Source organism: Felis catus, chromosome D2 (assembly GCF_018350175.1).
Source record: "Felis catus isolate Fca126 chromosome D2, F.catus_Fca126_mat1.0, whole genome shotgun sequence".
NCBI classification, from domain to species: Eukaryota; Metazoa; Chordata; class Mammalia; order Carnivora; family Felidae; genus Felis; species Felis catus.
The window spans coordinates 3,561,147-3,575,463 of NC_058378.1; the positions used below are offsets into that span (position 1 = coordinate 3,561,147).

The 14,317-nt window shown below is 38.8% G+C and overlaps 1 protein-coding gene across 8 annotated transcripts in view; it reads left to right on the forward strand.

The window, feature by feature from the left end:
* The window catches only part of PCDH15 (protocadherin related 15), a 1,549,353-nt gene that overhangs the window by 1,237,004 nt on the left and 298,032 nt on the right, over window positions 1-14,317 (forward strand). For all 8 annotated transcript variants that reach the window (XM_045040943.1, XM_045040941.1, XM_045040940.1 and 5 more), the window contains one exon: window positions 13,528-13,660. In XM_045040943.1, coding sequence (XP_044896878.1) covers window positions 13,528-13,660 — 133 coding nt within the window. The remainder of the gene's footprint in view (window positions 1-13,527; window positions 13,661-14,317) is intronic.

The following is a 14,317-nucleotide window of genomic DNA, read 5'->3' on the forward strand; positions in this document are numbered from 1 at the left end:
AATAAGTAACCGTGATTTCACAGATGTGAGGGAGGCAGGTGTCTGCTCTTGGGTGGAAGTGGGAACAGGGAAATATCAGAAGCATGTAGCAAACTTATTGCTGAAAGGCAAAGTTGATGACAGTACGAGGTCACAGACATAGCAGTGACATGAAATGTCTGGGGTTTGAAACCACCTCTCAACCTCTGAGTAACTATTCAAATATATACATGTGGACATATATATACACATATATATTCTATCTGTATATATACAAATTCTGTGCATGCATATATATGCATGTATACAAGTATGTGTTCTCTATATATTCTATCTATAGGTTTATTATATAACTGATCATTTACCTGTAAAATATATCTATATGTATTCCATATATACATATACAAATATATAGATACATGGATGGTGTGAGAGAGTAAAAAGCAAAAGACTATTATAACTGCATTTATCTAGTCCCCCACCTGAGATACCTTTTTTATTAATTCCTTGCTCATTTCCAGATTTCCAGTAAGCATTTAAAAATATATATAGATGGATGAATAGTAATTGATTCCTATACCTGCTGGGTTATTTCCCTGCTCACCACATATTCTGGGGTTCTTTCAATATGAATACTGAATAATTTCTTCAAAACTATTTTCACAGCTACATAATATTCTTCCATATGTATATAATACTGTGTTAGAAACCCACTATAGATGGAATTTTCAATTCCAGTTTACTCTTTCACTGACAATGAAGAAATAAATGACACGGAGCCTGTGTCACCTTGAATGTGTGCTGATGTATTAGTGCAGTAAATTCTCATTTACCAAACGGGATATACAATTGTAAGTTTTAGTGATAATGCCAAATTGTATTCCATGGGGCTCATGACAACTTACAGTTCTAACTGTCAGGTCTGAGAGTGGATAAGTCTGCAGTCTCCCCAGCTATATGTCATATCCAACGTGGATTTTTGCCAATCTGATAGATAAAAATAACATCTATTTTTTTAATCCATGTCCTCATGAGTAAGTTTGAGTATGTTTCCTATGCTTACATACAAGCCCATTCTGTTACTTTTTCTGTAAAGTCTGTGTTCATCATCGTTGTCCATCTTTCTATTGATATGCCAACCCCAGGTTACAATTATCTGCTATCCTCTATTAATGATTTTATAAATTCATGCTGTACGTTTAAATCATTGTTGCATTTGGAATTTATCCCAGGGTACCATAGGAGGTGGCAATCAGCAATTATAGTTTTAGACTATTCTGCCATTCTCTACATGCAGTATGTTAGATAGTTCACCTTTTCCCACCAATTTGAGATGTTGCATTTATTATATCGTACACTTTCTCATTCATTTGGAGTTCACATGAAACTTTCTCTTCTATCCCATTAGTTCTTTTCATGAGCTATTGTCACAATTTTAATTGTTAATCTTTATTTTATTGTTGTTGTTGTTGTTAATGTTTATTTCTGAGAGAAAAAGAGACAGAGCATGAGTGGGGGAGGGGCAAAGAGAGAGGGAGACACAGAATCCGAAGCAGGCTCCAGGCTCTGAGCTATCAGCACAGAGCTCAACGTGGGGTTTGAACCCAGGAACCACGAGATCATGACCTAAGGCAAAGTCAGAGGCTTAACCCACTGAGCCACCCAGATGCCCCAACTGTTAATGTTTTCAACTGTGCTTCATAATATGGTGGTGCTAACTTATCTCAGTGATGTTTTTCCCTAAAAGTGTCTTGGTTACTCTTTCTGTTAATGTTTTGACTATATGTAAGCTTGTCACATGAAGTTTTTAAACTACATTTTTGTTAGAAACACATTCAACTTATAAATTAATTAGAGTTAAAATGAGTGTTTTTGATGTCGAGTATTTCTGTCCAAGAACTTTCTGTTTCTGTATCCTTGCTTTTGTGTCCTGTAGGAGTTTTTATTTTTTAAATATTTTCTTTATATGAATCCTGTGCCTTTCTTTGTTGGTCTGTTTCCGTATCTTTTGTTGTTATTATACGTAACAATATACAGTGATGTTATATATGTGAATTTTATTAATTTTAACCCACTTTTTTATTTAATTCTCTTATATTTTTGTAGTTTTCCAGTCAATTCTCTAGTGTTATCCAGGAATGTATTTTATAAATACTAAAAATTGTGTGTCCTTCTTTCCATTTTTTCCCCTTTACTTTCATTTGCTAATTGTCTCAATAAAAATGCTTATCTTGTTTTTAACTCACGTGGGAACATCTCCCCGATTCCCCATTATATTAGTTTATGTTTAAAAAAAAATTTAATTATGTCAAGAAAGTTTTTATTCCCATTTTATTGGCTTTTTAAAATAAGAAATACAGGGGCGCCTGGGTGGCGCAGTCGGTTGAGCGTCCGACTTCAGCCAGGTCACAATCTCGCGGTCCGTGGGTTCGAGCCCCGCGTCGGGCTCTGGGCTGATGGCTCAGAGCCTGGAGCCTGTTTCCGATTCTGTGTCTCCCTCTCTCTCTGCCCTTCCCCTGCTCATGCTCTGTCTCTCTCTGTCCCAAAAATAAATAAATGTTGAAAAAAAATAAGAAATACATATCCATCATCTATGAAGACAGTAATGACTGTTGTCTTCAGCTAATCGTATAATGATTGATCTTAATATAGTTCCTGAATAAGTCTGTTTTACATTCTTGGTACGAATCCCACTGATGTTTTAATCTTGAATTAAACTGCTGGATTATGTTTATTTTATTTAGTGACAGGAGTCTGTGCTTCTTTTTTTGAGAAATTTTTATGAAGATTTGATGTAGTTGTTCTGATACCTCATAAAAGAAGCAAACAAAAACCACCAAGAAATGCAAGGAAGAAATAACAAGTGTGATGGCAAGTGCAAATAAGTGCTAAACATCTCTAAAACCAGCAAATAAATCCAATTTGCTTCTGTGAGAAAAAGAAGTAAAAACTAAAAACATAATTACATGGAAAAAGCACCAGCTCACTTAGTCAAAAAAGGGAGAAAGTCCAATAATGGCTTCTAAGGAAATAATACAGCAACAGGAAACGAAAGTAATTGTAAGAGACAACTTTGCTTTAATATACGCAAAATTTGAAAACATGAATGAAATGGGTCATGTTTCCAGAAGATACGGTTTATCATTATGGATCCCAAAGAGGAAGAAATCAAAGAGATCCACCTCATAGAGGAAATAGAGGAAGCTTTCAAAGAGCCACGCCCCGAAACTGTGTCAGGGCCAGGCAGTTTGCCAAGAGGACTGTAACACGACCAGTAACAGGGAGTCATTCCGCTTTGGCCACCCCTCCCCAGAGCACCCCCCCATGCCCCCACACCCACTGGGCATGTCTCTTGCCTGTCACGGTGGAGATGCGGTAGGGCGCTCCCTGCTCCTCACGGATGTCTGTGCCCTGTTCCTCCTCTCCCTCTTGTCCTCCCGTTGAGTCTCATATCTCTACTCCCCCTCCTTGCTCCAGTCACCTGTAGATGACAGGCCCCTTGACATCAGTTCCTCTTCTGTCTAACTTCATCTCCCACCATCATGTACAGACGTGCAGGGATCCTCCACAGCAATTTCATTCGCAGCTGTATAACATTCGCTGCCACAGTACCTGCGTCAGAACTTCTCAGGGTCTCATGGCCAGGCTTGCAGCTGCTGTGTTCAAACACCCCGGAGCCATCCTCAGTGCCTCCTTTCTCTCAGACCCCAAGTACGATCTGAGCTGTACCCTAGAAACAGGTTCAGAAACCGACAATTCCCTGCTCTCCTTACTGGCATCCCGGTCCAGGCCCGCTGTTGTGCCCCATTGTGGCCCCAGGGGTCCAAACCTCTTCTAAACTTCTGCAGTGCACCTTGAGTCCCTCCTCTGTGTGGGGGCCGGAGTGATCCTAGAAACACGGGAAGCACACTTTCAGGCTCTCCTGGGGTCTCACATCTCACTCAAAGACAATGACAAAATCTATAAAGGCCGGTGGAGCCCAGCAGTTTCCAGCTGCCCCCAGCTGCAGGACACTACATAGGGTCACCTCTTCATAATAATGTCATGTCCTGCTCCCCCGGCTTCTCTTAGCCCACTCCAGCCCTCATGCCATCTCCCCTTGTCCCTGAGGCCGGCAGCTGCCTTCAGACCTTCAGCCTTGACTTTCCTCTCTCAGCCTGGATGGCTCTTCCTCCCATTTGTCCACAGATCATTTCCTTCTGACCCCTACCCCTTCTTTCCGAATATTTTCCAACAAACTATTTACAACTGCAACAGCCTCTCCATGCTTCCACGCCCTTTATATCTACTGCACTTGTCACCATGGGACAAGCTATTGTGTGCCTTCGTTTAGGATATGACGTCTCTTGTGTGCCCAGCCTCCTCTCCACTGCAATTTTAGTTCACAAGGACAAGAAATGCTCTCATTTGGTTGTCTCTTATGTCTGCAGAAGCCAAAACAATTCCTGAAATGCCCTAGGTTATTAAATATATATATATATATATATATATAAATATATATATATAAATATATATATATAAATATATATATATATATTTGTTGTTGTTTTCCTAAGTTCTTAAACATGTTTCTGTTTTTTTTTTAACAATGGCATGAGGAAATGAGACCGTGTCATACAAAACTCAAATAATTTAAAGAGCCCCCAAGACGAGGAGACAGATTTGAAATTATTCTGCCTTCTTTCATAGTATACACCAATTCTATCTAATTTTGTCACTAATAGGTTTTAAAAAATTTTAAAAAGCGTTTTAAATTATGACTTTCTGTTCAGCCCAACCAACTATTTGTTACACAAGTGCCGTCTATTGTGTCTTGGAAATGCAAAAATAAACATGATACTGTCCTTTGCAGGAAAAAAAAAATTCAGTAAAGGGTGAAAAGTAGAACTAGAAATAATTAAATTCAGTTCAGCATGGTAAATCTGCGCTTGAGCCAGTTTCTCTGGTTTCTAGGGCATTGAGGAGGGCACTCGTTATAACGAGGGAGTACTTAGAAGGTCTCCCAAGCAGACGAGTTTCAGAGATTGAGTAAAGGTTGACCAGGTGAAAAAAGTATGTCACATTATTTGCACAGCCTGAAAGGTCTGAAATAGCTTGGTAATTATGGGTAATTACTAGTCTAGTCAGTGTTGCCAGTGCATAAACTGTGGTTCCAGAAGGGACAGGAGAGTTAAGGGTCATTTCATGGAAAATCTAATTTGTTGTTTTCTTTTAAGAAGCTTGGACTTATTATCCAGTCTGTGGAGGGTACTCGTGGAAGGACTTTAAATTAGAAGTCAAGTGAGACAAGTTGGGTTTCTGGAAAATCCCTCTGGTGTCCCTGTGGGAGATGGATTTGAGAAGAACAAAACTGGAAGCAGAGAAATGACAGAGAACTCCACCACTGTCCCAATCCAGAGGCAATATTTTGCTAATGGCTTGAACTGGGAATGTTTGGAAAAATGGACAGATGGAATCATCATAAAAATGTTTAAAAATCTCCTAGGATTTTGTCTAAGGTGACAGGGTGGTGGTATCAAGTTGGCGTGCGTGGTTTGGGTGAAGGAGATGAGCTCAGTTTGGGGCACATTTAGATGGATTTGGCCATAGTGCATATAACCCAAAAGGAAATAGATGTGTACGTCTGAATGTGAGAAAATAGTTAAGGGCTGTTCCTTGAGAAGAAACACATAGAATACTTTTGGTATATTGAATAGTTACAGAACCTAAAGTAAGAGAACAAGTTTGAGTGAATTTAAAGAATAGCTTTATTGGGGTGCTTGGTTGGCTCACTTGGTTGGGCCTCCGACTGCGGCTCAAGTCATGATCTCGCAGTTCATGAGTTGGAGCCCCGTGGCAGGCTCTGTGCTGACAGCTCAGAGCCTAGAGCCTGCTTCAGATTCTATGTCTGTCTCTCTCTCTCTGCCCCTCCCCTGCTCGCATTCTCTCTCTGTCTCTCTGTCTCTCTGTCTGTCTTTCTCAGAAAGACAGAAAGAAAGAAAGAGAGAAAGAAAGGGAAAGAAGGAAGGAAGGAAGGAAGGAAGGAAGGAAGGAAGGAAGGAAGGAAGGAAGGAAGGAAGGAAAGAAAGAAAGAAAGAAAGAAAGAAAGAAAGAAAGAAAGAAAGAAAGAAAGAAAGAAAGAAAGAAAGAAAAGCTGTATTCATACATTTCATACATACTGGGTTATTCTAAAGAGAATTTAGGGTGATTGATGCTATTTAATTAGCATACAATAGATATCATGCAAACTACTCTCTGTACATAAGCTCTGATCTTAACATCAACACTGTGACTTTTGTACTACTTGATTTATTTTTGCAGACCAGAAATCTGAGGCCGAAGGAGGATAATAGGCTTGGCTAAATGGTCCCTTGGCCACACTCCCACCCACCCCAAAACAAATTGTAGAACCTTCACCTGAACTGGGACTATTGGATTGTAAGACTTTCTCTTCCATTCTGTTCCATATCCATGACCATTTATGGTGATTATCCCGGAGGAAAAAAACAAAACAAAACTGAACTAAACTAAAATTGCTTACTGTCAATGCTAATTTTAAGAATAAAGGTACCTTTTGTTTTTATCATTTACACTTTTATTAAAATCCCCTTAATAGTCACCAATTCGTTTTATGACTTTTTATTTTCCTTGAGGATAGCCCTGTACTATATAGATCTGGTCAAATCTATATATGCTTCTACATTATGAGTGATGACTTTATAATGACCTTATAATTTAATGAGTGAGACTTTATAATCCACCTCTTACTCAGCTCCCGTTGGCGAGTCCTATCACTGATTTGCTTCCATAAGCTCTTGTCTGCAATAAGAGGATTTCACTTGAGTAAAATTGTATTCCACTTCAGGAACCAAAATGCCATCCTCAGAATCTGAATTCACAGATCTTTTCAGCGACACTAAGCATATAGTTGACCTGGCCTCATTGTTTTCCTTAGAGACAATGGTTTGGGCATTGAAAGATCACCTTATAATGTTTGGTCAAAGATCAAGTGGAACCTACAGAGAATAAAATCTGTATACATCCTTTCTACCTGCTGGGATAATGTCATGTTCCCTGTAGGATACTGACATTTGCTATTTTCTGCAGGAAAATTAATCCTTCAAATTGACTTGAAGGGATGAACTGAAGAGTTGTGAGGTTTTGCTTTCAGAGTTTCCTTTGAAAGGAAGATGCTATTTGAAAATTATCACCATGAATGTATGGATGGGGATATATTTCACAAATGGACCCACCAGCAACAGTGGTATTAAACCTATTTAAATAATAACACAAAAAACAATGGCGATTTTCCATTTTATTCTTTTCTTGGATTGGCAATCTTAATTTGTAAATTTAAATAACAAAGTAAGGCCCATTGAATTAACTATTCATGTATTTATTATTCTAGTTCAGTGAACTTGCTAAAAATTCTGAGTATAAGAAGCAGTAGTCTATAATTTCTGTTCTGTTTTCTTGTAGTCTTTCATAAGCATAAAAGGACAGATAAAAACCAATGGATTTAAAAAGTAACCACATTCTGAGATAGTATTTAGTTTATTGGTGTATGTAGGTCTTATACTTATTGAATTAAATTAAATTAATATTTATTTAGTCTTAACATGAATAAAGTATTACTATTAGGTATTTATAAAGACAGAGAATAAAGGACAGTCCTATCCCCAAATACCTTGTAATACAATTATGAAAAAGTGATCGGCTCATGGCAGGGAATACTTTTTTGATTCCCAATTTTTTTTTTCCCATGGAATCCAAGGCTATCCCTAAATAACACAAGGTTAATAAAATCATTTTTTTCAATTGCTAATTTCATTTTTTAAATAGCTTAATATATTTTGCATTAATAAAAGATGATGGGAATATTCGTGTTAACAAAAATTTACTGAGTTCTCACAGTTTTTAGCCTCTTGGGAAGGCAAGACATGTAAGACGAGGTGTCTGCCCTCAGAGTATGCATACGGAGGCAGTAAGTGTGGACATACAGTAGTGGGTAGTTACATGTGCTTAGCTTTGACGGGAAGGGTAATGCGATACCCAAATAGAGGGCACAATAAAAGCAAAGACACAGAGACATGATGAAGAATGGCATGTGTGGGAACGTGTTACTTGGCCCATGTGAGCATGTCACTAACCCGCTTACAGTCTATAAGCCAATGCCCACTGTTGTCAAGATGAACTTTAAATCAAATCAGTATAGCACAGGAGTCCCTGCATGATCTGGGCTCTCTCTACCTCTCAGGTCTTAATGCCTACCATTTCCCTATTTATACCCTTCTTTTTACTAGCACAAAACTTACACTCTTCTATTTTATTGCCCTGTGAATATGCACAGTGAATATGCATTTTCCCCTGTCCGGAATGTTCTGTGGTCTTTAAACCTAAGTACATCTTGTGTCTTCAAACTCTGTCTCCGTAACTTCCCCTGAGAAGTCTCTCTGACTTCCGCTGTTGGTTTTAAATCTGAAACCTTTGCTCCTATAGATTCCCATATGCGCCTTCCAAACTAGTAAAACGGAACCTGCACACGTTGATCCTTAAATACAGCTTCTCCAGCACAATGTTGGTGGGAGACAGAGGAAAAAGGAAGGCAATTTCTGTTTTAAGTCTACTAGGGAAAGCAATATACACACCTTCACCTTAGAAGCAAGGTGGAAATGTAGTTACAAACACCCTGTAGCAGATGGTGACACATTCATTAGAAAATTACAATACAGATTGTACAGTCCACACTCCAGCAACATCGTCTCATTACGACTGAGTACTAGTGCCCCATCAAAACAAACTGACTTTTCCCCCTTTTTAAATATTTCTGAAAAGTTAAAGCCCCTTAAATCTATCTTCCCAACCTCTTCTTCATTCGTATTCTATTTTGGTCTTACCAAAAAAATTCTAAGTTTCATCCATGGTATAGTTAAAATTAATTGTGATATCATATCCTAAGCCCAAGATTTGAAACAATCTATGATTTCTTGTAAGATAACATCCTTCATTACAAATTTCTTCAACCGAGAATGTCTTATACTCACACACAGAAACACCCACATCAGATAAGTAAACTGTCTCCAATTTACTGCCCAAATTTGTTCTTGTAGGATGTGGGGGCAAAGGGCAAACAGATTTGGAATTTAGAAGCCTTGCCTTTTAGTTTATGTGTGGTTCCTAATTAACTTTTTAACCTTGATTCAGTCACTTAATCTTTCTGATTTTCTAATCCTCTTTTGTAAAACGAGAAGAGTTAAATTAGATGGTTACTAGGGTCTTTTAAAATCGTTAAGATCACCTGTGAAAATACATCAGCTCCTGTGTTTTACTTTGACCTTCATTACCAAATGAGAAAGAGAAAGCTCTATGATTTTCATTTTTTTAGGAATAGGGATTCATCTTCATCATACTGGTTATATTACGAAAGTGAAATTTGTATTATATAACTGTTTGATATTATGCATTTAAGACTAGCTATAAAACGTTAATATAAAATGTTCACATAAAATGTTATTATTTATCTAGTGACTATCCTGTTTTATTGTATGCTCAACTGATGCTGTTGAATAACTACTATTTATTGCAACGTTAGTGGTATCATTTTATTGGGAGCACTGTTGGTGTTTCGTGTTAGGAAAGCTAACTCCGACACAATGCTGACATCAGGGATAAAAAGGAGACAGCACAGTAGAAGGCAGTAACCCTCAGGAAGGCTGCTGCTTGTTTACATGGGTTGTAGGAAGTGCCAGGAAGTTTAAGATGAAAAACGCTAGACTTTGAAACATGATCTTCCTCGAATAATTCCAAGAACCAAGTGCAGGGGTAGGGGGCAGAAACATATGTAATTAGCAATTTCAGCATTTGATTTATTGTGGAAAGGAACAGAGGAACCTAAGGAGTAAGGCTGGAGGAAGGAGAAGCTTGTGGTGAATCAAGCTGTGCTCCATGGTTGCTCTGCCTTGGGGTACAGCGCTTTGTGTTTGTTTGTTTTGCATTTCAAAGTTGTCTTCTCTGTAGCAGACACACCAGCCTCATTGGGTGTAGAGGTCCTTAGTGTGGTACTGTGGATATAAACAGTTTAGCCCCGCAATGGGAAGGCAGTCAAGGGGGAAGAGTAAGAAAACACACCAAGTATAATCAGCTTAGTGTAAATCATACTTTCTTCAGTGCAAAGAGCCTCACATTCTGGGAGACTTCATAAAGTATTCCAGACCAGTAAGCTGAAGCTGCAAAAAATGTCAAAAGCAGGAAAGGCCTAACTTCTTGAAAGAAAACTTTGAATTTGGAGTACAAGTGTGTTCTAGGTCAAAAAAAAGTGTTAATCAGTGAGGGACTCTCTTGCCTCCAGCGTTACTGAGGTGAGCCTCAGGTCAGTTTATAGAGGAGCCCTCAGGCTACAAGAGCTTCCCGGGCAGTGGTCTTCAAAATCAAGTGTGTGTGTGGGAATATTGTATATCCATAGAAAATGTAGACTCTTCAAAATCAGAAGATTCTAATCCAGTAAGTCCAAACCCTGACACCATCACAACCCACTTTTGGGAGGCAACCTGGTATCATGCCCATAGGTATTTAGCCTAAAAAGGTGAAAAAGATGCAATTAAAATGTCTGATATATTAGGGCCCCTGGGTGGCTCAGTCGGTTAGGCATCCAACTCTTGGTTTTGGCTCAAGTCATGATCTCCCAGTTCATGAGATTGAGCCCCGCATCAGACTCTGCACTGACAGCGTGAGCCTGCTTGGGATTTATATTCTCTCTCTGTCTCTGTGTCTCTCTCTCTCTCTCTCTCTCTCTCTCTCTCTCTCTCTCTCCACTTGCCCTGCTCTGTCTCATTCTCTCTCTCAAATAAACTTAAAAAAACAAACAAACAAACATAAAATATCTGAAATATTCAAAGAGAATTCAACAAGGTATATGTAAATTTATTTACTGCATTCCATAGAAAAAGACTCCTTATCTTGAACAGTTGTCAGTAATAATGGATAAATATGCTTTCATATGTGCATACATATACATATATACACACAACATACATACACATGCACACACACAAATATATAACCTTGTTTACCTCTTATGCTAACCTTAGACGTTATCATCATTCTCATTGTTTAGATGAAAGTGGTAAAACAGATGTAATTTGCCTAACATCCCACAGCAGTAGCTTCCAAATTCTGACTCAGGAATGTGTGTTATAAATCCCGTGCTCAACGTCACTCAGCCAGCGTTATTGCCAATGTGGTACAGGGCGTATGTTATAAGACTTCTTATGCGTAGACAATGTGCTGGCCAGAAAAAGGAACAGATTTTTTTTTTTAGTTTATTTATTTATTTTGAGAGAGAGCCAGGGGGGTTGGGGGACAGAGAGAGAGGGAGAGAGAAAATCCCAAGCAGGCTTTGCGCTATTAGCCAGAGATCGTGACCTGAGCTAAAATCAACAGTCAATCCCTCAACCGATTTTGAGGCACCTCAACGAACAGATTTATAAAATGTTGAAATGACTTGAGGAATAACAGACACTAAGAGAAGCCAGGCTGGCAAGGGGAGCATCAGGCAGAGTCTGTGTCTCGCGGCCTCTGTGGGAGCCAGTTCACCACCTGGAGGTACTAGGTCTGCTTCAAAATGGTGGTTCCTTTGTTCCTACAGTATGGGAAGCGGGGCTCCGCAGTGCACGTTAAATTTGGTAACTTCTGGGTATTTTTCTTCCTACCATGTTTTCTCTTCAATCTAGCCTTGAGATTAATACCTATAAACATATAAGTAACGTTTCATTAACCATTTTAACCTACTGTAAACATCTTAGTCTTGAAGTCCAGTTGTAAATATATATATGTTTTTGAAAAGAAAATCAGTTAGAATTTGATTAATTTTATTGACAAATTTTTAACAATAAAGAGATAAACCCAGAGGCAAGAATGAATACAGATACTCTGATTATAAATTTTAAAAATACTAATTATAAAAGAGATTTTAACTTAAAATGAGATTATTTCAGAACAATATTTTGATAAATGTTAAGTGTGATTTTTTTTTAATTCACTGCAGCTTTTTAGAGGTGTTTAATATTCTGTAGGTATCTCATCTGTGGAGAGCATGTTCAGAAGCAATTTGGACATAGGCATATTATAAGATGATTAGCTGAAACAAGTTTTCAATGACTATGATCTATAGTTCTCTGCAAAGCTTTTCAAAAGGTAGACTGGGGCACCTGAATGGCTCAGTCGGTTAAGCGTCCGACTTTGACTCAGGTCATGATCTCGTGGTCCGTGAGTTCGAGCCCCGCATCGGGCTCTGTGCTGACAGCTCAGAGCCTGGAGCCTGTTTCAGATTCTGTCTCTCCCTCTCTCTCTCTCTGACCCTCCCCCGTTCATGGTCTGTCTCTCTCTGTCTCAAAAATAACTAAATGTTAAAAAATTTTTTTTAAAAAAAGGTAAACTAAAACTAGTCTAAAAATAGGTAGACTAAAAATAGTCTAAAAATAGACTAAAAATAGGTACAATAATCTCTGAAAACCGTTTTGGTGACGATGTGTTCTAATTGAAACAACTAATATAATGAACTTTGGACTGCTTTAAGAAAATTCTAGTGCCCATATAGCAATGACAACAAATGTGTTTTTAGTAAAAAGTGGTGATTTTGTTAAAATAAGTTTAAAGCAAACGTGTAGGTAGTGGCTGTATGTTCCTCATGGCAGAAGGCTAACTTCGTGGTCAGACGTCAGTGGTGACATATTCTTCCATATGGACCACTGACTCTCTCACTAACATAATTTTAGCCAGTGTCGCTTCGGTATAAACTTGGGATATCTTGCTCCTTTGGCTTTTGTTGCACAAAGAAATTGCAGAGTTTGGACATGTCAAAAAAGTTGATTATGGCAGCACTAATATTTTTGTCTTTACAGTAATAGAATATCCTCTTGTCCTTCAGAAAAAAATCCTATCAATGTTAGGCTTCAATTAAACCTAATTTCTAGGCATTCAGAAAGTAGTCTTCAAAGAAGACCTAAAACCACCTTTAGTTTTGTCTGCGGCTGTTTTGCAGAACGATTACTTTATGAGCCTGACTCTTGACGTGCATTTGCATGAAGCCACTGATGTCAGCAAGAAAACTAATAAAACACAGCCCATATTTTGTTTTGTGTATTGTTTTAATCAATACTCCCTCTGCTGGTTTAATAGGAAGAGAGCCCCAAGGATAGCTCATTTTACCAGATATTTATAGAATGCTTTTTGCTATTAGAAAGACATTAAAAAGTAAAGTCAGGAGTCGAGGCTCCTGTGAATTTATTAGCTTTATTTGTACAGCTATTCCTTTTTAATTCACGCTGTTAATCTACGTAGGAAAAATCGGTACCCCGGGGCATTTCTTTTTTCCAAGATAATTTCACAGAAACATGATGTGGTGGTGGTAGCTTTGATTTTTCCATCCTTCCATTCTGAATTATTTTGTCATTTTCTCTAGAAATTCAAAGCATCCTCTCCTGTAAGCCCAACAACGGAACGCCGAGTGCAGTCTGTCGTTCAAGGTGATGTAGACTTGTACCCATCTCGCTGTGTTCTCGTTCTCTGCAGGCACTCCATCTGCACCGTGTACATTGAAGTGCTTCCTCCAAATAATCAGAGCCCTCCCCGCTTCCCACAGTTGATGTACAGCCTTGAAATCAGTGAAGCCATGAGGATTGGTGCTGTTTTATTAAATCTCCAGGTATGCTTCTTAGTAGATTCGTCAAGTTCTATGGACACAATCTCGAAGGCTAGTAGGTCCATATTTGGGCGCAGAGGGAAATTCACATGGCTGCCGCCGACACTCTAGTGAAGGAAAATTCCATCTGGAAAAGAACGTAGGGGTCATATGGACGGAGGGTTTCCTCAGCTAATCTGTTCTATTGATTGCCACCGCTGAAGGACTAACACGAGCTGGCACGGATTAGCGGCAATCGTTACAAGAAAGAATGAAGGGATTGAAAACATGCACTTGAACATTTTGTACTTTGCACGCAAAGAGTCTGCAGCCGACTATTATTTTCTGTCTCGGAGTCCTGTACCCCAGCAGGATTTATTTTTGCTGCAGTGCTGTATGGAGAAAATAGCTTTGGGTTCGCTGGCAGACGGTAGGCACTCTAATTCCAAGGCAGACAACTTCGCTCCGTGGCCAGGGGCAAATCTTGTGATTTCTGGGCCTCGTTTGTTCATTTAGATGAAGGGAGGAGGTTTAGCTGATATTCCCATTTGCAGCTCCAGATTCCTGGGCGTGTGAGTTACTTGCAGGATTACTGCTTGCTTTTCACTATTTATACATTCCTGACTGAAGCACATTTGGCCAGGAAAGGCTGCCTCTTCAACTTAACCTACAGCTGCAATT